Raw genomic sequence first — 24,723 nt, forward strand, 5'->3', positions numbered from 1 at the left:
TACAAAAATTAGCCCGGCGTAGTGGCAGGCGCCTGTAATCCCAGCTACTCGGGAGGCTGAGGCAGGAGAATCGCTTGAACCCAGAAGGTGGAGGTTGCAGTGAGCCAAGATCACGCCATTGCACTCCAGCCTGGGCAACAGAGTGAGACTTCGTCTCAAAAAAAAAAAAAAAAAAAAAAGAAAAAGAAAAAAAAAGAAAAAACACACACTCAAAATGATCACTGCTCTGATTTGGCTATGACAGTTGACATATTTTGACATTTCAAATGATGCTGATTCTCAAAATGGAGCATAAGTTAAAGCAAGTTTGAAGATCACTGTCCTAAATTCACGTGACTTGACACAAGAATGGGGTAGTACAATAAAATGTCAGCTCACACCTGAGCAAATCAAAATTCTAAGAATTCTTTGTACTGGAGAAGATAATACTGAATAACATGACCCTGCAAAGTAGTCTACCAAGTTCTTTAATCAGTGTGAGTTTAGAATTTAAATTCGACATATACAAAGTACCTCCCTAAAGCATCCCTACACTTACCACCAAAAGTAGGTATACTTGAAAGGTACACACAGCATTTCACACTTAGTGATCTTACAGGGCAGAAAAAAAGCATTCTTAGGAAGATTCTTTACAGCCACTTTTCATCCACAAGGAAAGTAGCAGCCATAATCATTTTTACAAAATAAATGTAATCAATAATAGCAAAAAGCCAAATTATTTAACTTTTTGAGTCATCTCTTCACTTCACCACTGGCCTCAGTAATTTCCGGACCCATTGGAGCAGCAGAGTTGAAGATTAGGGAGAAGTTGGAAATTTCCTTAACCTGTTAGCAGCAGTCACCACGTAGAAATGTTTCTTGAAGCAAGGAGACAATAAAAGAAAAGAAAAAGCATGTATTTTAGACAAGTTGCTTTATGAAGAAACAATAAAAGGATTTAATGAGTCTAGCCGCTTGGGTCGGTTTAAAACTTTTAACCTAAAGGAAACAAGTTTCTAAAATAATTATAGAATAGTCACATGACTTTCAGGGGCATGTTTGGAATAAATATGAAGTGGGAAGATACATCATCCTGACTCCTTCCTTCCTTCCTTCCTTTTTCCTTCCCTCCTTCCTTCCTTCCTTTGTTCCTTCCTCCTTCCCTCCCTCCCTCCTTTCCTTCCTTCCTTTTTTCTTTCTTCTTTTTCTTTTTTTGAGATGGGGGGGTCTCGATTTGTTGCCCAGGCTGGAGTGCAGTGGCGTGATCTTGGCTCACTGCAACCTCCACCTCCTGGGCTCAAGCAATTCTCCTGCCTCAGCCTCCCGAGTAGCTGGGACTACAGGCAAGCGCCACCACACCTGGCTAATTTTTGTCTTGTTTGTAGAGATATGGTCTCACTATGTTACCCAGGCTTATCCTCCCCTTTTCACATGAAAAATGGAGCACCCGAGAACAGTGTCTTATTTTTATTTTTTATCAGCCTACATCATGCTTTGATAGAACAGTGTTTTTCAAATTGTGATTCACAACTGAGCAATGGGTCATGAAATCAAATTGGTGGGTTGCAAACAGCATTTTAAGAATAAAACCAAGTGGCATAGAATAGAAAATATCAGAATACATCATACTCTGTTAGAGAAAATGTTGGGATTTTTTTTTTTTTTTTTTTTGAGACAGAGTTTTGCTCTCGTTACCCAGGCTGGAGTGCAATGGCGCGATCTCAGCTCACTGCAACCTCCGCCTCCTGGGTTCAAGCAATTCTCCTGCCTCAGCCTCCCGAGTAGCTGGGATTACAGGCGTGCGCCACCGTGCCCAGCTAATTTTTGTATTTTTAGTAGAGATGGGGTTTCACCATGTTGACCAGGATGGTCTCGATCTCTTGACCTCGTGATCCACCCGCCTCAGCCTCCCAAAATGCTGGGATTAAAGGCGTGAGCCACCGCGCCCGGCCTGGGATTTTTTTTTTAAACAGAAAAGAAAAAAATCGCCCAGGCTAGAGTGCACTGGCGTGATCATGGCTCATTGCAGCCTCAAACTCATGAGCTCAAGTGATCCTCCCCACCCAGCCTCCCAAATAGCTGGGACTATACGTGCAGGCCACCACGCCTGGCTTAGTCAAATTTTTGTTGTGTGTGTGTGTGTGTGTGTGTGTCTCCTGGTATGTGTGTACATGTACATGTATACTTGTGTACTGGCTCCATACATAAAGGGTTTCGTTTACGTTTTTGGATCCCCAGTGAGGATCTAAATCCATATTAAAGCCACTTTGTTGGAAACCACTTCTCTGGATCACAGTTGCTTTTAAGATAGGTTTTATGTCCATGGTACTAAACAATTCTGTTGTAAACAAAATTATAAAGCTTTAAAAGCTGAATAGAGCTTTCTTATCTCTTATTTCTGAAATGTGGAGGAATCGGTCCTCAAGCTCTAAGCGGTTAGTTCAGGAGCTTCACTGTGATTGCCACTGAGAACCTATGCTTAAGCTTCATTCTGTCACTTCAAGTGTCTAGATAAGCACAAACCAAATGTAACTTTTAGCCAGTTATTTTTGTTCTGTGACATTTTTAAATCAAGCTAGCAGCTTTTGACATGAGAGAGATTTTTTTCCCCTAAATAACGTTTCTGTTTAGAATCACAAAGTAAGTAAAAACTTAGCTACAGGCTGGGCGTAGTGGCTCATGCCTGTAATGCCTGCACTTTGGGAGGCTGAGGCAGGAGGATTGCTTGAAGCCAGGAGTTCAAGACCATCCTAGGAAACTTAACAAGACTCCATCTGTGCAAAAAAATAGAAAAATTAGTGAGGCATGGTAGTACATGCTTGTAGTCCCAGCTACTTAGGAGGCTGAGGTGGAAGGATTGCTTGAGCCCTGGAGTTTAAGGTTAGAGTGAGCCATGATCATGCCATTATACTCCAGCCTGAACAATAGAGCAAGACTCTGTCTATAAAAAACAAAACAAACAAACAACAACAAAAAAAAACTTAGCTACAGGGTTTTCAAAGGACGGATTCAGATGACAAATGCCACCTTTACTAAGAGAAAAGCCAAATACCTTCCATTTTCTTTGAGCTATGTACTTCTGCAGCAGCAGCTGCGATTTGAGACGAACTTTGGATCTTGAAGCTTTGGCAGGCAAATTATTCAACCACTCGTGTTTCAGGCACTGTGTGGCACTCATTCTGCAGCTGTGAAATCAAAGAGCAGTTAAGACTTTTAGTTGAAGTTGCCTTTTCTAGTTCAAAAATCTGTTCACTTGGGTAGGAAGCCTGAGTCAGTGGAACGGATTAATCATTTAGGCAGATTCATGCCATGTATCAAAAAGGGAACTCCTTGTATCCAAAATTCCCTGCCTTCAAAGTACCAGAAGGTTGTCAGCAAAATGTTCTCTGACCTCTATAGCGGGAACATATTCCAGTGATTCTAGGAGGAACCACCTCCCAGAGGGGGCTGGGAAGTTGAGGCAGAGCAGTAGGAAGGCTAGCTGTGACTAAAATTGTTCTTAAGAAGCAAAAGAACAGGAAATTTGAAGTAATTTTTTTCCTCTCACATAACTTTTCACAGTCAAAAAAAAAAAAAAGACTGTAAAGGTCAGGAAAATACAAGCTGTCTTACAGCCAAACTCTTGGGCCTTAGCCTTGGGTCATTAATACTTTGGGTAATGTCCAGTTATTACCTTATGTCTGAGTATCAAAAAACTCAATGGCTTGACCCATGACTTTGATATAGATGCTAAAGCCTAAACAGATTTTCTTCACCAAGAAACAAGGTATTTAGATCTTTATTCTGGAAATAACATCTGCATATCTCAGCTTTTTTTCAACCTTAGCCTATGACAAGTGATAACTTGCAGATTGAACCAATTTATATATGCTTCTTTTCTAAAACTATATTTTATGTCCCTACTTGTTTCTTGTTTCATTGATTTCCTTTGTCCCTTTCTCTGTTCCTTTATCGTTCCAAAGAAGTGGCAAACTAAGAAATCTTGAATAGAATTCATCCACAGGAAGACGGACCTTACGGTCGGTAGTCCTGCCCAGCTCCCAGACCCGGGATTTCCATCAGAAGGGCGCATGAGTGACAAGCAGTGAAAGGTACCTCTTCTCTTTGACCAGCAACCGGGAAACAAAGTCCTTGGCCTCCTCCGAGAGCCCCTCAAAGGTGTCAGCATCAAAATCCCAGCTACAGTTTACAATGAAATTCATGGTCTCTGCATCTGTTTCCCCTAAAAATGGGGACAAGCCACTGAGTCTATAGAAGAGAGAAAGGACCATCAGTAGGTGGAGGCCACATTTGCCAACCTGCATTGGCAGAATAGTGAAGCCTACAGAGTTCAAGTGAACCTAGCCAGAACCAAAGGGGTTCAAAAGAAAAGCACCCCCACTACTTCTCCGCAGGATGGAATCCCGTGTGTTCATTAAAGGGAGGAGCAGAAGGATTTAAAATTCTGAGGCAAGAAGAGTGTTTGGAATAAGTCCCCTCTTGTGCGCACCTCTTTCCCCCTCATTCCTGAAGTAAAGAGTAGAATTAGGGCCCAACTTGGTATGCCCAATTATCAAGTACATATTGATTTCATTTCAGAAACAGAAATAGCCTTCCATGTCCTTGAGAAAACCAGGCTTGTTTAGATGCTACCCAGGCCCCAGGCCAAAGGAAAATGGGCTTTATTAGGCTCCCACTAGAGTGAGGGTAGAGAGGCAGGACACCCTGATGGCTGGCCTCAGGTCTCTGAACTTCCCCAGCCTGGTGCAGCTCACACATCTGAGTGCGGGGACAGTGCGTAGCAGTTGCACAATAATCAGAAGACCAGAAGTGAAACATGACTTTGCCTCCGAGGAAGCAGCCAAGGGAAGTCCACAGTGGAGGAGAGAAGAAAACAGGGAGCATAGTGGTTCCATGATGCGGCAAAGGACGTCCTGCCCTGCCCACCCCCATTCCTTACCCCTTGGGTACACTCCAGCCTCATTTGGGTTTTTATTTTGTTTTGTCTTCAAGCAGGGCCTCATTCTGTCACCCAGGCTGGAGTGCTGTGGTGCGATCATTGCTCATTGCAGCCTCGAACTCCTGGGCTCAGTCAATCCTCCCACCACAGCCTCCCAAAGTGCTGGGATTACAGGCATGATCCAGCTCCATTTGTACCAAAGCACCTGCATGTCTTTGCTGGAGGGCTTTCTCTCCAGCTGAAGCTTGCTTTACTCACTCAGAAGTATCAGGAAATCCATTCCACCCCATCTCCATTAGTCCACAAGCAATAACAGATAAGAGTTAATGTATAAATACTCCAACTCCCTCCTCCGCTATGAAATAATTCTCAGGGAGTATTCCATGATGGATTCTGGAGCTCCCCAGCAGAATGAACCTCCCGTTGCCCACAACTGGGCCTTACTCCTGGGTCATGAATACCTTTGTTATTTTCAGTTACTACTTTTATGTCCCAGTATCAAAACATTCAATGGCTCAAGCACAACTTTTCTTTGTTTTGAGACGTGGCCTTGCTCTGTCACCCAGGCTGGAATGCAATGGCACGATCATGGCTCACTGCAACCTCAACTTCCCAAGCTGAAACAATTCTCCCACTTCAGTCTCCCTAGTACTACTGGGACTACAGGCACGCACCACCGTGCCCAGCTAATTTTTTTGTTTTTGGTAGAGACAGGGTCTCCTATGTTGCCAAGGCTGGTCTTGAACTCCTGGGCTCAAGCAATCCTCCCACTTTGGCCTCACAAAGTGCTGGGATTACAGGCATAAGCCACTATGCCCAGCTCAACCCATAACTTTGATACAGCTGCTGAAGCCCAAGTAGGCCTTCCTCACCAAGAAACCGGCCTTTAGACCTTTGTTCCGGGGAATAATATTGGCACATTTCACCTTTTTTCAATATTAACCTACTACAATGATAACTTGGAAATACAACGGCCTTGTAAATATGGTAACTGACTTGATAACATACCCTTCCCCAGCTCTTTTCTTTCCCCATCTCACTACCCTATTCCTCTACCGGGGTTTCCTGGGGACACTTCCCAAATAGACTACTGGTGCTCAAAATTTTGCTTCTAAGATTACCCAGGGGAAAACAAATAACCGCCGTCCCCACTTCAGAGCCAGGCTGCTAAGCACTCACAGCATGTAGGTGATGACTCCCACACTCCACATGTCCGTGGGGAACGAGACAAACTCATAGTTAACGACTTCTGGGGCCAGGAATTCAGGAGTGCCAAAATTCACCTTCAGCTTCTCTCGAGGCTTGTACCTGGGGAAGAGTGGAGGGTACAAAGAACCATGGGGTGAGGCCTGGGAGATGTGCATTCTGGGGTTCATTTCCTGTGGGAAGCACACATTACCCCCTTCCTGTCAGCCATATGGCCTGGACCCCACACCCACACTACACATGTGGATTACTGGGGAATAATCAGACCCCAGACCCATTCTGCAGGCTTTTCTAAGTCAGTGGTAGAATCAGAGAACTACAGTCTTCCTCCTCCAGGTATCTGCTGCTTTCAATAGTCAAATTTATAGAAACAGAAATTAAGAAGGAGTTGGGGCAAATGGAAAGTGGGAAGTTATTATTTAACGGGTACAGAATTTCAGTTTTGCAAGATGAAAAATTCTAGAGATTGGTTGCACAATATGAATGTACTAATTGTATATATTTATAGTATATATGATGCTTTTTTTTTTTGAGATAGGGTCTCACTCTGTTACTCAGGCTAGAGTGCAGTGACATGATCTCGGCTCACTGCAACCTCTGCCTCCCAGGCTCAAGCGATTCTCTCATCTCAGCCTCCTGAGTAGCTGGGACTACAGGCATGCACCACCACACCTGACTAATATTTTGTATTTTTTGTAGAGATGGGGTTTCACCACGTTGCCCAGGCTGGTCTCGAACTCCTGAGCTCAAAAACCCCGCCTGCCTCTATATTACAAAGTGCTGGGATTAAAGGCATGAGCCACCGCACCCAGCAGGTATATATGATGCTTTGATACATGTGTACATTGTGGGATGGCTAAATCAAGCTAATTAACATATGTATTACCGGGCCGGGCGCAGTGGCTCAAGCCTGTAATCCCAGCACTTTGGGAGGCCGAGGCGGGTGGATCACGAGGTCAAGAGATCGAGACCATCCTGGTCAACATGGTGAAACCCCGTCTCTACTAATATAAAAAATTAGCTGGGCACGGTGGCGCGTGCCTGTAATCCCAGCTACTCAGGAGGCTGAGGCAGGAGAATTGTCTGAACTCAGGAGGCGGAGGTTGCGGTGAGCCGAGATCGCGCCATTGCACTCCAGCCTGGGTAACGAGCGAAACTCCGTCTCAAAAAAAAAAAAAAAAAAACACATATGTATTACGTCACATACTTATTTTTTGTGGTGAGAACACTTAAAATCTATTCTCTCGGCAATTTTCAAGTATGCAATATATTGTTATTAACTATAATCACCATGCTGTGCAATGGCTCTCTTGAATTTATTCCTCCTTCCTAAGTGAAATATTGTATCCTTTGGCCGACATCTCCCCGTGGCCACCTGCCTGCCTTTGGTAACCATCATCCAACGCTCTGCCTGTAAGAGTTTGTCTTGTAGATTCCACACATAAGTGAGATCACATGGTACTTGTCTTTCTGAGTCTGGCTTATTTCACTTGACATAATGCCCTACAGGGTCATCCATGTCGCTGCGAATGGCAGGATTCCCTTCTCTTTTGAGGCTGAACAGTGTTCATTTGCATATATACACCCCAGTTTCTTTATCCACTGATGGACACTAAGTGGTAACTTTTACGTTATGTATTTTTTTAACCACAATTCCAAAAATAAAGAATGAGAAAAAGTTCTGGACATGAAGTTTAATTAAGGCTAGGAAGAGAGTCAATGGCTGAGTGGGAAAAGGAGGCAAACAGTGTGTTTTAGAGTCACTCTTGAGGGAAAAGAGAGTCTCTAAAATTCCATGGGCTCTTTCTATTTGTCAGGTACTATGCCAAAAGTTTTATACATGCATAACGTCTCTTTCCATCCTCCCAATAGCCCTGTGAAATAGGTAGAATGAGGCAATTGAGAATAATAATAATAAAATGAATATTCTGCCAATATGCCCTGCTTCCTTTAAATCAGCTTTCAGAGAGCAGTCTCCTCTCCTCCAAATTTTCTGAGAGCCAGGTGGACACAGACCCAGCGCCAGCACAGCTGAGCCCATCCAGTGAAAGAGCAGCAGGTGGCGGGGGTCGGGGGGCTGGGCCCAGGTGGTAAGCGCTCCTCTGGCACCTGCTCCTCCCCTACACCAGCAGCTGGCCCAGGACTCAAGGATCAGGAGCCAAACTCCAACCAACAGAACAGCCTTCCCCTAAAGGAGAGGCCCCCAAAGCCACTCTCCCAGGATGCATTACTGTTCCCAGTGCGTCACTGTGCCCCACAGCCATACCTTGTATCATGAGACTCTGTAGTTCTATCCACAAGAGGTAGAATATATCACCCCGCACCCCACTGACAAAGTGGGCCCATGCCAACCTAGGCCATCAGAGCTTGTCCTCTTGCTCCTTCACCATCACCATGAGAATGAGGGCACACGGAGCAGACCCGCTCACACTGAGCTGCGCCCTGGATTCAAGCCCAACTGTGCCCAGTCTAGCTCAGTGATTCCCAATCAGGGGTATGTGACTAAATGCATCACAACCATCTATCTGTTGCTGTTGTTGTTGTTGTTGTTTTAAAGCCCTGATTCACAGCATTTGCAATTTCTGTGGTGTAGATGCCGATTTTACCACGGCCAATGTCAAGGTACCATCATGATGTCACTGAACAGAGGTGGGAAGAGCTGCACAGTGGCACCCCCACTTGAGTATTTCTACCATAGAGACTCGACAGGAAGACGCAACCTCAAGCTCAGAGCACAGCAGCATAGTCAGGAAGCAATGGAATCTGAGTATTTAGCACCTTCAATTTTTTTTTTTTTTGAGACGGAGTTTCGCTCTTGTTACCCAGGCTGGAGTGCAATGGCGCGATCTCGGCTCACCGCAACCTCCGCCTCCTGGGTTCAGACAATTCTCCTGCCTCAGCCTCCTGAGTAGCTGGGATTACAGGCATGCACCACCATGCCCAGCTAATTTTTTGTATTAGTAGAGACGGGGTTTCACCATGTTGACCAGGATGGTCTCGATCTCTTGACCTCGTGATCCACCTGCCTCGGCCTCCCAAAGTGCTGGGATTACAGGCTTGAGCCACCGCGCCCGGCCCTAGTACCTTCAATTTTAATATGATTTCCTTAATTGTAAACTTATAGAATTTAATTCTTACTAATGGCAGTGTTTAACAACTGGATTACAAAACTCCTTATCATGAGTTAATACAGTAAGTACTAGTCGAAGTTACATCCAGCATATCACTCCCCCAGCTAAATCACAAATGTGTGGATGGGAACAAATTATTATCAGGTTAAGCCTCTGGTTTTGGGGTGGTCTGTTACACAGCAGTATCTCAGCAATAGCTAACTGAGACATTCACCCGAAAACTGTCAAAATATCCATCAAAACGCTCTCTTCAGATTCTTAGCACAAGTCTATCTATGACTGTAGGGTCACATAGGAGGCTGTAACCTCATGACGCTTGGGGTAGGCATCCCCTTACTCTGCCAAAGGATCTGATGAAATCGGATCTTTTGTGCTCTGATTCCAATCTGAGCGCTGGACTGGGAGTCAGGACTCCCAACCTGTTTAAGATCATTTCCACTGTGTCCTTAGCCTTAACCCTGGATGTGTGACTATTTAGATGCACTGATGGCTCTCACTCCTGGCCTGGGATAACCTTGGTCCCTCTTGCTGGAGGTCCTGACCTCGGAGAATTGTATGAATATGTGCCTCCACTGCACAAGGAGCCATGGCCCTGCTGAAAATCTCAGCACCTTCTAGTAGCCTTCCAGAAACACAACTTTATTTTCTATACTTTGTACTGGGGGGAAATTAGCATTCCCTTTGTCTTTGCAAACATTTAGTTATTCTGTAACATGGAATATGCTTCCTCAATCTGCAAAACCCACCCAGATCCTCTTGGAAAGACACAGTGCCCAGGAAGCAGGGCAGTTTGGCAAAAAACAACTTGTTAAACAGAACTGCGGAATGACCCCATTGCCAGATTACAGAGGATGTTTTTGACATTTTCTGTCCACTGCACAGCCAGAACCTGTGTCTCTGTCAGCCTGGCCCCACGGAGTGCAGTTTCCTGCATTATCACGGGTTTTGAGCACCTGCCCATCACCAGTGCCCAGCTGTTTTCCATGGGTGGCCTGTTCTTACATGTGGCACCATGTTTATTTTCTGGATCTTGCCCTGTGCTTCTGGTCCCGCCAGCAGAATTCTTGCCCTTGACCAGGTTAACGAATTTGCCTGACAGTTCTGGATGGATTAGGCACTGTGGTGTTATATATATATGTGGTGTTATATACATATATATATGTTCCTGGCTACTAACTTGCATATTCCTTGTTATAATGTTGGGACACTTTAGGCCTCAGGAGAGAATCTCTCTGTTCTTCTCCAGTCCTTGTTTCTCCTTCCCAAGGCAGGACTCTAATCTGACTGTGGATCAAAAGACCCTCATTCTAGAAAGGGTCCTGCCCCTCTACCCTAAAGGAAGGAATGCGACAGAGAGGCTAAGAAAAAGACAGGCCTTGCTGGGTTTAGATCATGGGCTTTTTGTCCAATCACCTTTCTACGCCATTGTCAATCATGCCTAAGTAATGAAGCCTCCATAAAAACCCAAGAGGACAGGGTTGGCGAGCTTCCTGACAGCTGAACACGGGGAGGTTCCTGGAGAGGTGGGCGCACAGGGAGGGCATGGAATATACACGCCCCTTGCCCCATACCCCTTCCTATGCCTCTTTTCACCTGTATTCTTTGTAATATAAACAGATAAATGTAAGCAAGTGTTTCCTTGAGTTCTGTGAGCCATTCCAGCAAATTAAGCAAACCCAAAGAGAGGGGTCATGGGAACCCTAACATGAAGACATTCCATCAGAAGCTCCAGAGGCCTGGACTTGTGACCAGTGTCTGGGGGAAGAGGGGTATCCTTGAGGACTGAGCCCTCAACCTGTGGGATCTGAGGCTATCTCCTGGTAGGGGATGTCGAACTGAGCTGCAGAATACCCAACTGACATCTGCTGCTCCCCGGTGGGGAACCCACCTGCCCACTTTTGATCACAGAAGTCTTCAGTGTTGTTCGCTGTGGTGTGAGAACAAATACAATTTGAGAGTTTTTCCCAAACAGCCACTCAGCATGGAGGCTTTTGGCTTCACTCATTTTTGGTAAATAGACCTACAGACCTTTTCACCTCCCCACCAGATAAGACTCCGAAGCCTACAGGATAATGTTCAGAAGTGTGAGCCTCTCATTCACGATTCCCCATTAGTGCCCTCATCTTCCATTGTATCTTCTCCCAACCAGCCCGTACATACACGGTATGCACCCTATTCTCAGCCCATAACTCACAGGGTTCCCCTGCCTCCCCTCCAGGCAGTGCTGCGCTGGAGCTGGCTCTCAGGTGCACAGGAGTCCCGAGTGCCTTTCCTCCCAACTCCGCCTTCAGTGATATCATCTTGGTAGCTTGTAGTTAGCAAACATTGGCAAAGATTACAAATCAAACCTATCCCTTCTCACTCCCCACTCCCTCAAGCTGGTGCTAAAGCATTTGCCAGTGTAGCAGCATTGCCTACAGACAGCAAATCCTGTCTACCAGTCCCTGTCGGCTGCTCAGAGAAGCTTTCCCTGACTCAGGAGCGTCCAGCGGTTGCTTCTTTCTCGGCGTTCACGATGTGTTCCTGCAAATGCTCATGTGGCAGCAGGCCATCAGGTGTTTGACAATGTACCGCATACATCAGTGTGTGCATTCTCAGTCAAGACAATATTGCCCCATAGGGGACAAGCATTGGTTCTGAAGGGACAAAACAATCTTAGCTATTGCAGTGGCTTGTGGCTCTCCAAAGGGCCACAGCACATAAACAGATACACAGTACACCAGTGGTATTAAATTTCATGGCATGGGGGGACCAGGTGATTGAGGAAATAAAGTCAAAAAGGGCTCACTATGGGACAGGCAGCGATCATGAAACAGGTTGAGAAACATTCCCCTGGTGTATACAACGTGCGAGCATGTGGGACGCATCTGAATTTTATAGCATATTATCTGGGAAAATACTAAGCAATTTGCTAACATGACAGATTGAATGTGATTTTTGAGTATTTGGGTTGCAGAGATTTTCTTCTGTTCATCACTGTGTGATGGAGACCCTGAAGGCCCTGTGGGATGACATGAACTTCCTATTGTGGTTACACCAGCAGCACATGGGGCACTGAAAATGGATCATCACGCTGCAAATGGGTAATGTTTACACTTCAACCAGTGGAGGAGTGACCAGGAAGACCAGCACTGAGGGTGTGGGTGCTCCTGGGAGGCAGGTGCTGCAAGGCAGAGCTGAGCTCAGGCGTGCGGCTCTGCCTCCAGGGCCACGGTTGCGCTTCCTTCCATTCGTGGATGTGGTGGAGGGCACCATGTGGCCATGAAATAACAAAACTACTTCTTCATGGAAAACAGCCATCAGGGCCAGGCGCAGTGGCTCACGCCTGTAATCCCAGCACTTTAGGAGGCCGAGGCGGGAGAGTCACTTGAAGTCAGGAGTTCGAGACCAGCCTAGCCAGCATGGTGAAACCCTGTCTCTATTAAAAATACAAAAATTAGCCGGGTGTGGTGGCGGGTGCCTGTTGTCCCACCTACTTGGGAGGCTGAGTCAGGAGAATTGCTGGAAGCCGGGAGGCGGAGGTTGCAGTGAGCCGAGGTTGCGCCACTGTACTCCGGCCTCTGGTCGACAGAGCGAGACTGTCAAAAAAACGAAGAAGAAAGAAAGAAGAAGAAGAAAAAAAAGCAGCCAGCCATCAGGAGAGAGAAGGAGCTTCATCTTCTTGAAAATTTAGCTGCAGCTGAAAGACCTTCCTAGAAGATATGTGATTCCCAGAGAAATGTCATTCTTGGGGGAAACAGAATCCTGGCAGAATCTTGGAAGCTGGGCATACACTACTGCCATGTTTATGAACCGAGGATGCCTGAGGGTTTAGGGGAAGCCTTCCCAAATGCCAAAGATCTGCTACTACCACTGCCGAGAACCCACACCACTGGACATGTGTGCCGTGGGCAGGAACCCTCCAGAGGCAGTGTTCAGTATACATGTGACTGGACTTTACAGCACCTATCTGAGAAGAGAGGAGAGTGATGGTGAAGGGGGCTGCTGAGCGGGGTGCTGGGCTGCTCAGTTTTGTGGATTCCCCAGGCCTCCTGGGGCCAGGAGGTGCTGGGCTATGGGATGCATCCATCACCATCTCTGCCCTCCAGGAAATGACCAGGTTAAATACAAAAAGTGAGTATGTGACAGTGTTGGGTGGTGCCGTGGGTAGTGTGGCACCCTTGGGCTGCACAGCAATGTTAGCCATACTGCACTGGGCTTCAAGCATTTTAAGGGACTGTGAGATTTTTAACATCATATACAATGGGCCAGATTAGGTGGCTCACACCTGCAATTCCAGCACTTTGGGAGGCTGAAGCGAGAGGATCACTTGAGGTCAGGAGTTTGAGACCAGTCTGGCCCACTTAGTGAAACCCCATTTTTACTAAAAATACAAAAATTAGCCATGTGTGGTGGTGAGTGCCTGTAATCCCAGCTATTTGGGAGGCTAAGGCAGGTGAATTGCTTGAATCCAGGAGGCAGATGTTGTAGTGAACAGAGATTGCATCATTGCATTCCTGCCTGGGCAACAGAGAAAGACTCCATCTCAAAGTAATAAAAATATATATACAATGTTTACTTTATTTATTATTTATTTATTTTTAGACAGGGTCTAGCTCTATTGCCCAGACTGGAGTGTAATGGTGCGATCTTAGCTCACTGAAGACTCAAGTGATCCTCCCACCTCAGCCTCCTGAGTAGCTGAGACTGCAGGTGCTCACCACCATGCTAGGCTAATTTTGTATTTTTTGTAGAGATGAGATCTTGCTATATTGTCCAGGCTGGTCTCAAATTCCTGGGGTAAAAGAGATCCTCCCTCCTTGTCCTCCCAAAGTGTTGGGATTATAGGATGGGTCCACACTATCTGTGTATTTTCTCATTTAACCCTCGGAACCACCCCCCGCCAGCAGGTAATGCATTATATCGCCATTTCACCAAGATTTAAACCAGTCCTGAGTGGTTATAGAAACAACTACCCATGGCACCACCCAACACTGTCACATATTCACTTTTTGTATTTAACCTGGTCATTTCCTGGAGGGCAGGGATGGTGACAGATGCATTGCATAGCCCAGCACCGCCTGGCCCCCAGAAGGCCTGGGGAATCCACAGAACTGAGCAGCCTAGCACCCAGCTCAGCAACCCCCTTCACCATCACTCTTCTCTCTTCTGATAGGTGGTGTGAAGTCCAGTTAATCCCATAGCCGTTTAGGGAGAAGCAGAGCCCACAGCAAAAAGCCAGCCCCTGCAAAAGCATCAGGGCCTGTCTGCAAGTCAAAGGCCACCAGCCTCTGTGCACAAGAACTCAGGCATTTGGGATTCAGTCAGTTCCAAAACTCAAGCACTGGCTGGGTCAGCAGTAACCATGCCCAGAGAGCCACAAAGAATCCCAAGGAATTTTGCTAAGTTGTCTAAATAAAACCCCCTTACCTTCTGGCCAGGCCGAAGTCAATGATCTTAATTTGATGTCCTGTCTGATTGACGCACAGTACGTTCTCTGGCTGGGAAAGAAAGAAGTCTGCTTAGCCCAAGTAACAGCTGAGGAGGTCTGCAGCTGCCTCGCTTCTTTGTCTATAGGCCTCCGTTTTCCAGCCTTCAAGGCACCTGAATTGCTCAGGGCAGCCCTGCAGGGGCTGGATGGATAATGAAAACACATGGAGGGGCTGGTGAGACAATTAGGATTGGCGTGGACTGGGAAACTGGAGGCTCCCGGCCTGTGTAAAGGGACAGCACTACCCAGTGCCAGCCACTGGTCACCACGTAGGAGTGCAGGCACAACGCCAGAGTTTCTCAGTCCTCAAGAGAAGCCAGGAATTCAGGGTTTTTTTTGGTTTGATTGGTTTTGTTTTTAATTAAAAAAATAGAGATGGGGGTCTCACCATGTTCCCCAGGTTGGTCTTGAACCCCTAGGGTCAAGAGATCCTCCAGCCTCAGCCTCCCAAAGTGCCGGGCTTACAGGTAAGCCACCATGCCCGGCTAGGAATTCAGATTTTTATGTGAAAATTCCATGCTTTTAAATGTTAACAGCTAAGTGAAATCTAAACTCACATCTGGAAGCCCAACAGAACACCTCTGTGATTTATATTTGGCCCATGAGCTGCTTGTGTGGAACTACTGGTTTGAGGCTGACTTCCCAAACCTGGCTGTACATTGAAATCATCAGGGGAGCTTTTAAAATCCCAATGTTATACTGGAATGCCAAGAGAATTAAAAAAAAAAAAAAGGCCCAGTTCCCAAGCCTCAACCCTGACCAATTACATCAGAACCTGTGGAGTGACATCAAAGCATCACTGGTTGGTTAAGGAGAGCAGAGCTGCTGAATGTCCACCTGCCTTTCTGCAGTGACAGCTGTGGCCCACGGCATGAGGGTGGCAGCCTTAGCACGCCTCTCCTCTTATGACACTTGGATCAGCTCTGAGGCCCTGAGGGAGCCTGGAAGGATGCTCACTGCTTGTGTGTGACAAATTTGGGTTTATGTGTGTTGGAGGCTTAGGGAGAGAAGCTGAATGAAGATCTAGGGCTTATGATAGACAGGACTTGCAGACCCAGGGTCCAGTGCCTGAGGCACAGGGGCTCATTACCTGGTTCTGAGCCCTAGATGAGTCCCTCCCGATTCCTGAAGACTCAACGTCTCCATATGTAAAATAGGAGTAATAACCTCTTCCTGCCTGTGCCCCGGGAGGGTGTGAGGATCGAATGACATAATATGCATGAAACACTTTACAGCTTCCAAAGCAAATGTCCGCTACTATTTCTCCCAACAGAAGACTTCATTGTTATTTGTGTTATAATGAGGTCGTACAATTCCTCAGTTAGGTGGAGAGAATGGTGTTTAAAAATCTCTATGTCTTCTATATAAGATCTAGAATAACACTGTCCAATAAAAATATAATGCAAGCCACATATAAAGTTTTCTAGTATGCACATTTAAAAAGGTCAAAAGAAACAGTGAACTTAATTTTTTTTTTTTTGAGACGGAGTTTCGCTCTTGTTACCCAGGCTGGAGTGCAATGGCGCGATCTCGGCTCACCCCAACCTCCACCTCCTGGGTTCAGGCAATTCTCCTGCCTCAGCCTCCTGAGTAGCTGGGATTACAGGCACACGCCACCGTGCCCAGCTAATTTTTTGCATTTTTAGTAGAGACGGGGTTTCACCATGTTGACCAGTATGGTCTCGATCTCTTGACCTCGTGATCCACCCGCCTCAGCCTCCCAAAGTGCTGGGATTACAGGCATGAGCCACCGTGCCCGGCCCACTTAATTTTTATAACATTATGAATAGTACAAATAATACTGATTTTTACCATAAAACTCACTATTTTAAAGTATGCAATTCAGTGATTTTTAGTATATTCACAGAGCTGTGCAATGATACCACTATCTAGTTTTGGAACATTTTCATCACCTCAAAAAAAAAAAAACCCTCATACCCATCATCAGTCCCTGTCCATTCTCCCCTCACTTCCCACCCTCTGGCAATCATTAATGTATTCTCTTTCTCTGTGGATTTGCCTATTCTGGGCATCTCACATAAATGGAGTCATAAAACATATGGCCTTTTGTGTCTGGTTTCCTTCACTTACCAGAATGTTTTCAAGGTTTATCCATGTCGTGTAGCACATATCAGTCCTTCATTCCTTTTCATGGCTAAATAATATTCCATTGCAGGGATTAGATCATATTTTATTTATCCATTAACTAATAAAGTTAATGAACATCTGGGTTGTTTACACTTTTGGCTATTATATATAATGCTACTAAAAACATTTGTGTGCAAGTTTTTGTGTCAACTTATATTTTAATTCTCTTAGGTGTATACTTAGGAGTAAAATTGCTGGGTTGTATGGTAATTCTATGTTTAGCATTTTTGGGAACTGCCAAACTTTTTAAAAAGTGAATGCACAATTTTACAACCCCACCAGCAATGTATGAGGGTTCCAAATTTTCCATATCCTAGCTAACCCCTTTTTTTTTTCAGATGGAGTTTTGTTCTTGTTGCCCAGGCTGGAGTGTAATGGCGCGACTGGCTCACTGTAACCTCTGCCTCCCGGGTTCAAGCGATTCTCCTGCCTCAGCCTCCTGAGTAGCTGGGATTACAAGCATGTACCATCACGCCCAGCTAATTTTGTATTTTTAGTAGAGACAGGGTTTCTCCAGGTTGGTCAGGCTGGTCTCGAACTCCCAACGTCAAGTGATCCGCCCACCTTGGCCTCCCAAGGTGTAAGCCACCACGCCTGGGCTTTAATGCTTCTTATTGTGTGTCACATTTATAGTCAGTCTAGTGGATATGAAATACTGATTTTGATTTACAATTCTGTAATGAGGCTGAGAATGACTTCATGTGCTTAGTGGCAATTGTATGTTTTCATTGGATAAATGTCTATTCAAATCCTTTGACCATTTTTAATTGGTTATTTGTCTTTCTATTGTCTAAATACAAATCTTTTATCTGATACACAATTTGGAAATATTTTCTCCCATTCTGTGAGCTATTATTTTACTTTTCTCATGGATCCTTTGAAGTATGAAGTTTTTTCATTTTGATGAGGTCTAATTCATCTCTTTTTTTTCTTGATTACGTTTCTAGTGTCATATCTAAGACACCATTGCCTAATCCAAGGTCATAAGGATCTATTCCTATGTTTTCTTCTAACAATTGTGTAGTTTTAGCTCTTACATTTACATCTACGATCCATTTTGAATTAATTTTTGTATATGGTGTAAGGTAAGGGTCCAACTTCATTCATTTACATGTAGCTCTCTAGCATGGGGTCCCAGCACACTTGTTGAAAAGATTATAATTTTCTCATTGAATTGTCATGGCACCATTGTCAGAAATCAAATGACCATAAATGTAATGGTTTATTTCTAGACTCTCAAGTGTGTTAATTTGATGCATATATCTAATCTTACATCAGTAATACATTGTTTTGGTTTCTGTAGCATTGTAGAAAGTTTTGAAATTGGGAAATGTTAGTCCTTCAAATTTGTTCTTTTTCAAGATTGTTTTTGTTATTCTAGGTCCCTTGAATTCCCATCTGAATTTTAGGATTTCATTAATATCTGGAAAGAAGCCAGCTATGACTTTGATAAGGATTATGTTGAATCTGTGGATCAATGTGAGAGTCGCCTTAACAATATTACATTTTCCAATCCATGACCATGGGATGGCTTTCCATTTGTTTAGGTCTTTGAATTATCTTAAAATTTTGTTGTAGTCTTCAGAGTATGTCTTGCACTTATTTTGTTAATTTTTTTCTAAGTATTTTACTCTTTTGATGCTGTCACAAATGAAATTATTTTCTTAATTTTATTTACAGATTGTTCAGTCCCTGTATTTAAAAATACAATTAATTTTTGTATATATGACTTACATACCAGAATCTTGATGAATTTATGAATCATAATCATTTCCTCTCCTTAGGATTTTTTACATACAAGAGCATGGCATCTGCAAATAGAGATAGTTTTACTTCCTTCCCAATCTGAATGCCTTTTATTTCTTTTCTTTCCTAATTGCCCTAGTTAGAGCCTCCAGTAAAATGTTCAATACAAGTGGCAAGGACAGATACCTTGTCTTGTTCCTGATTTTAGGGAGAAAACATTCAGTCTCCTACTACTAAGCATAATGTTAGCTGTGGGTTTTTCATAGGTGCCTTTATCAGGTTGAGGAAGTTCTATTCCTCATTTGTTTATTGTTTTCATCATAAAAAAAAATTTTGAATTTTGTCAATTACTTTTTTTATATCTATTAAAATTATTATATTAATATGGCACATTTCATATGTTAAACCAACCTTGCATTCTTGGGATAAACCCCACTTTGTCATGTATATGATCCTTTTTATATGTTCAGTTTGCTAACATTTTATTGAGAAATTTTGCATCTATATCCACAAGGGACTTTGGTCTGTAGCCTTCTTTCCTTGTGATGTCTTGTTTGATTTTGGTATGAGGATAAGATTAGCCTCATAAAATGAGAAGGAAGTGTTCCCTCTCCTTTGATTTTTGGAAGAATTTGTAAAGGTATTAATTCTTTAAACATTTGGCTTTTATTGCATTTGCTTTTGGGTTCTTGCTCATGAAATCCTTGCCTAAGCCAATGTCTAGAAGGGTTTTTCCAGTGTTGCCTTCTAGAACTTTTAGTTTCAGGTCTTAGTTTAAGTCCTTGATCCATCTTGAGTTGATTTTTGTATAAGGTGAGAGATGAGGATCCAGTTTCATTCTCCTACATGTGGCTTGCCAGTTATCCGAGCACCATTTGTTGAATAGGGTGTCCTTTCCTCAGTTGATGTTTTTGTTTGCTTTGTTGAAGATCAGTTAGCTGTAAGTATTAGGGTTTATTTCTGGGTTCCCTATTCTCTTCCATTAGTCTATGTGCCTATTGTTATGACAGTACCATATCCATATACTACTCAGCCATAAAAAGGAATGAATTAATATCATTTACAGTGACCTGGGTGAGATTGGAGACTATTACGCTAAGTGAAATAACTCAGAAATAGAAAACCAAACATTGTATGTTCTCACTCATATGTGGGAACTAAGCTATGAGGATGCAAAGGCATAAGAAAGACACAATGGACTTTGGGAACTCAGAGACAAAGGGTGGAAGAGATTGAGGGATAAAAGACCACAAACTGGGTGCAGGGTATACTGCTCAGGTGATAGGTACACCAAAATTTCACAAATCACCACCAAAGAACTTACTCATGTAACCAAACACCACCTGTTCCCCAATAACCTATGGAAAGAATAATTAAAAAAAAAAATTGGGGCCAGGCGTGGTGGCTCACGCCTATAATCTCAGTAATTTGGGAGGCCAAGGTGAGCAGATCACTTGTGCCCAGGAGTTCAAGACCAGCCTGGGCAATATGGTGAAATCCCATCTCTACAAAAAAATACAAAAACTAGTTGCACGTGGGACACTCATCTGTAGTCCCAGCTACTCAGGAGGCTGAGGTGGGAGGATCCCTTGAGCCCAGGAGGTTGAGGCTGCAGGGAGCTGTGATCACGCCACTGCACTTCAGCCTGGGCAACAGAGCAAGACCCTGTCTCAAAACAAACAAACATACATTTGGTATAATTCTCCAGTGAAGACATATGGGCCTGGGCTTTGCTTTGTAGATAGTTTTTGATTACTAATTCAATCTCTTTCATTGTTATAGATCTATTCATATTTTCTATTTCTTCTTGAGCTAATTTCATACTTTGTGCTTCCTAGAAATTTGTCCATTTCATCTAGGTGATCTGCCTTATTGGCATATAATTTTGTTTATCATATTTCTTTATAATCCTTTTTTATTTCTGTAAGACCAGTAGTAATGTCCCCTCTTTTATTCCTCATAACTTCTCTTTCTCTTGGTTAGTATAACTAAATATTTGCCAATTTATTGATCCTTCTAAAGAACTGACTTTTGGTTTTAATGATTTTCTCAGGCCGGGCGCGGTGGCTCAAGCCTGTAATCCCAGCACTTTGGGAGGCCGAGGCGGGTGGATCACGAGGTCGAGAGATCGAGACCATCCTGGTCAACATTGTGAAACCCCGTCTCTATTAATACAAAAAAATTAGCTGGGCATGGTGGCGCGTGCCTGTAATCCCAGCTACTCAGGAGGCTGAGGCAGGAGAATTGCCTGAACCCAGGAGGCGGAGGTTGCGGTGAGCCGAGATCGCGCCATTGCACTCCAGCCTGGGTAACAAGAGCGAGACTCCGTCTCAAAAAAAAAAAAAAAAAAAAAAAAAAATGATTTTCTCTATTGTTTTTCTGTTTTATTTTATTATTTATACTCCAATTTTTATTTCCCTCATTCTGATTGCTTTGAGTCTAACTTGCTGTTCATTTTCTAGTGTCTTTTTCCCCCCTTTGAGAGAGGGTCCTGCTCTGTCGCCCAGGCTGGAGTGCGGTGACCCAATCATACCTCACTATAGCCTCCAACTTCTGGGCTCAAGTGACCCTCCCGTCTCAGCCTCCCAACCAACCAGAACTACAGGCATGCACCACTATACCTGGCTAATTTAAAAAAAAATTATTTTTTGTAAAGACAGGGTCTCACTATGTCACCCAGGCTAGTCTCAAACTCATGGCCTCATCCTTCTTTGGCCTCCCAAAGTGCTGGGATTACAGATTAATAATGTATTTTGTTTAACCTGACATATCTTAAATATTATCACTTCAATAAGTTATCAATACAAAAATATTGATGTGACCGTGTCCATTACTTTTCATATTAGGTCTTTTAAATCCAGCGTGTATTTTATACTTACAGTGTATCTCAATTCAGACCTTAAGTTTTCATCAGAAATATTTGATCTGTATTTAGATTTCAAGAAATTTAGAGTTGAAACATAAATTCATATATCTAAGTTGTTCCAAATAGTTTTCCAATAACTGAATCCAGGGTCAGTTTATTAATTTAAATTAACAAAATGTAAAGTTCTGTTAGTCACACTAGCCGCATCTCAGGTGCTTAGTGGCCACACGTGGCTCATGGCTACTGTCTCGGACAGTGCAGTTCTGGAGCTCTTTCTCTATATTTAATCCAGACAACACCCCAGGAGGTAGGTGTAATTTTTCCCTATTTCACAATTGATGAGCTTAAGGAACTTTCTCCAAGTCTCACAACTGGAAGGGGCTGAACCCCCACAGCCCTGCTCCCAGCTGGGAAACAGCCTCAGCAGTGATCTCCTCTCTGCTGCAGCCACAGGCGATGCCCCAAAGGCTGGTCCTCACCCCAGAATCACAGGGCAGGTTCCTGAGATTTCCCTGGCTGCCCACCCCAGAGCAGCTGGTGCAGGAAGCTTGGAGTGAGCTCTAATGAGTAAAAGGGGCCTGAAGCCAATCCCGCCAACCCAACCAATTTTCCGAGCACCCCACCTTACAGTCTGATGTCCACTGGGAAAGATGGTCAGAAGGGCAACGTGCACCCTCAGAGATGCAGTCAACTCACCGCCCTTCTTCTGTGGGAAGCCGCCAACATTCACCCCCTTCCTGAAATGAGTTGTAAAGAAACACCCTCCTGTTGGCCCAGAGGAGTGGAAAATCAGAGAAACAGCCACCGTGTCTCAAGTGCTTGCTATCAGCCAGGCACCGTGCCCAGGGCGTTATGTACCTGACACTCCTGGGACACTCCTAGTAGACAAAAAAAGTGGAATTCAAAAGTGTATTTGCTCCATAGAGTATCACACAGCCCTTATAGAGAATGAAGAAAGATGTCTATACTGTGTTACTAACAAAATCAAGATTAAAAACAAGATGTGGGCCAGGTGTGGTGGCTCACGCCGGTAATCCCAGCACTTTGGGAAGCTGAGGCAGGATTGCTTGAGTCCAGGAGTTCAAAACCAGCCTGGGCAACATGGTGAATCCTTGTTCCTATAAAAAATACAAAAATTAACCAAGTGTGGTGGCATGTGCTTGTAATCCTAGCTACTTGGGAGGCTGAGGTGGGAGGATCACCTAAGCCTGGGAGGTTGAGGTTGCAGTGAGTTATGATGGCACCATTGCACTCAAGCCTGGGCAACAAAGGGAGGCCCTGTCTCCAAAAAAGAAAGACAGGAGAGAGAGAGAGAGAGAGAGAAAGGAAGGAAGGAAGGAAGGGAAAGAGAGAAAGAAAAGAGAGAGAAAGAAAGAAAAGGAAGAAGGAAGGAAGGAAGAAAAGAAAGAAAGAGAAAGAAAGAAAGAAGGAAAGAAGAAAGAGCAAGAAAGAGAAAGAAAGAAGAAGGAAGGGAGGGAGGGAAGACAGAGGGAGGGAGGGAGAAATGTATTGTAGGGTCTTTTGTGTGTCTGTGAGTCATGCCAGCTTGCTCACAGAGAAGTCCCTCAGCATGGAGGCCTGGTGGGAGAAACTTTCACTGTGTATTTTACATACTACTCTATTGTCTATATTTGTTACCGCAGCCTATGTTCCCTTTTGAACTCTTCAAAAAACTAATCTTAAAGGTATTTTTAAAGAAGAAAAGCTCATTGTTTTGTAAAGAAGAAACGCTCACTGTTTCACTCAATCTTCAAATAATACTTAAAGAGGTACAATTATCCAGATGGAAGAACTACAGCCCCTAGAGGCAGCAAGAGTGGCCTGTCCAGGACTCCAGAATTCGGAAAGAGACAGAGAGCCAGGAATGGAAGCCAGGGCTGTCTGTGGACAGAGCTCTCAATGATGAGAGCGTGCCGGGGGCTCAGGCACCAGGGGCCCCCCTCTGCGTGCCCACCTTGAGGTCCAGGTGCAGGATGTAGTGCTGGTGCAGGTAATGCACGCCCTCGCAGATCTGCCTGGTGAACAGGACCACATCCAGCTCGGTCAGGTGGTACTTCTCGTCCGTGATCCGGTCAAAGAGCTCCCCGCCATCCACACTGCCAGAACAAAGGGAGAGGCAGGTGCCAGCCTGAGCAAGGCTCTTCAGGGCTTGTCTACTGTCATGATGGGGCCAAAAGACGCCAGCCTGGTAGGCCTACAGTTCATACTCCGTGGGTCATAGGGCTGCTGCCACTGCCACTGGGGTTTTTGGTGTGTTTTTTGAGATGGAGTCTTGCTCTGTCACCCAGGCTGGAGTGCAGTGGCATGATCTCAGCTCACTACAACCTCCGTCTCCTGGATTCAAGTGATTCTCCTGCCTCAGCCTCCTGAGTAGCTGGAATTACAGGCGCCTGCCACCACACCCAGCTAATTTTTGTTTCTTTGATTTGTTTGTTTGTTTTGAGACAGAGTTTCGCTCTTGTTGCCCAGGCTAGAGTGCAGTGGCATGATCTTGGCTCACCGCAACCTCACCTTCCAGCTCGAGCAATTCTCCTGTCTCAGCCTCCTGAGTATCTGGGTTTACAGGCATGCACCACCAGGCCTGGCTAATTTTGTATTTTTAGTAGAGACAGGGTTTCTCCACGTTGATCAGGCTGGTCTTGAACTCCCGAACTCAGGTGATCTGCCCGCCTCGGCCTCCCAAAGTGCTGGGTTTACAAGCATGAGCCACCACGCCAGGCCTGCCATCGGGATTTTATTGGGATCTTTGCTCCAGTCCACCCCCAGCAGAGATTAGGGATGGTAAAAAGGAAGTGACAGATCAAAGGGAAGAGGGGATGGCCATCAGCGTTGATGATCCAGGCACACTCCAGGGCTGATGATCCTGACCAGGGCTGCGAACTCATTTGCCTATGGAGGCCAACTCAGACCTTTGTGGCATAAGGCTAAATGGGCTGATCTGGCCATACATGAAGCAAACATTTTCTTTTCTTTTTTTTTTTTTGTGAGACAGAGTCTTGCTCTGTTGCCAGGCTGGAGTACAGTGGCACAATCTCAGCTCACTGCAACCTCCACCTCCCGGGTTCAAGCAATTCCCCTGCCTCAGCCTCCTGAGTAGCTGGGACTACAGGTGCTCACCACCACGCCTGGCTAGTTTTTTTGTTTTGTTTTGTTTTGTTTTGTAGAGACGGGGTGTCATCATGTTAACCAGGATGGTCTCGATCTCCTGAACTCGTGATCCACCTGCCTCAGCCTCCCA

General features: G+C 44.7%; 1 protein-coding gene across 8 annotated transcripts in view; it reads right to left on the reverse strand.

Annotated features, from left to right (window-relative positions):
• Positions 1-450: 450 nt before the first annotated feature.
• The window catches only part of MYLK3 (myosin light chain kinase 3), a 78,720-nt gene continuing 54,447 nt past the window's right edge, over positions 451-24,723 (reverse strand). For all 8 annotated transcript variants that reach the window (XM_064382989.1, XM_064382992.1, XM_064382987.1 and 5 more), the window contains 6 exons: positions 23,440-23,581; positions 14,665-14,735; positions 6,098-6,226; positions 4,075-4,227; positions 3,032-3,164; positions 451-857 (listed from right to left, as the gene is read on the reverse strand). In XM_064382989.1, coding sequence (XP_064239059.1) covers positions 798-857; positions 3,032-3,164; positions 4,075-4,227; positions 6,098-6,226; positions 14,665-14,735; positions 23,440-23,581 — 688 coding nt within the window. In that variant the 3' untranslated portion in view covers positions 451-797. The remainder of the gene's footprint in view (positions 858-3,031; positions 3,165-4,074; positions 4,228-6,097; positions 6,227-14,664; positions 14,736-23,439; positions 23,582-24,723) is intronic.

Source organism: Aotus nancymaae, unplaced genomic scaffold (genome assembly GCF_030222135.1).
Source record: "Aotus nancymaae isolate 86718 unplaced genomic scaffold, 86718_ANA_hifiasm-v0.15.2.pri h1tg000030l, whole genome shotgun sequence".
Taxonomy (NCBI): Eukaryota; Metazoa; Chordata; class Mammalia; order Primates; family Aotidae; genus Aotus; species Aotus nancymaae.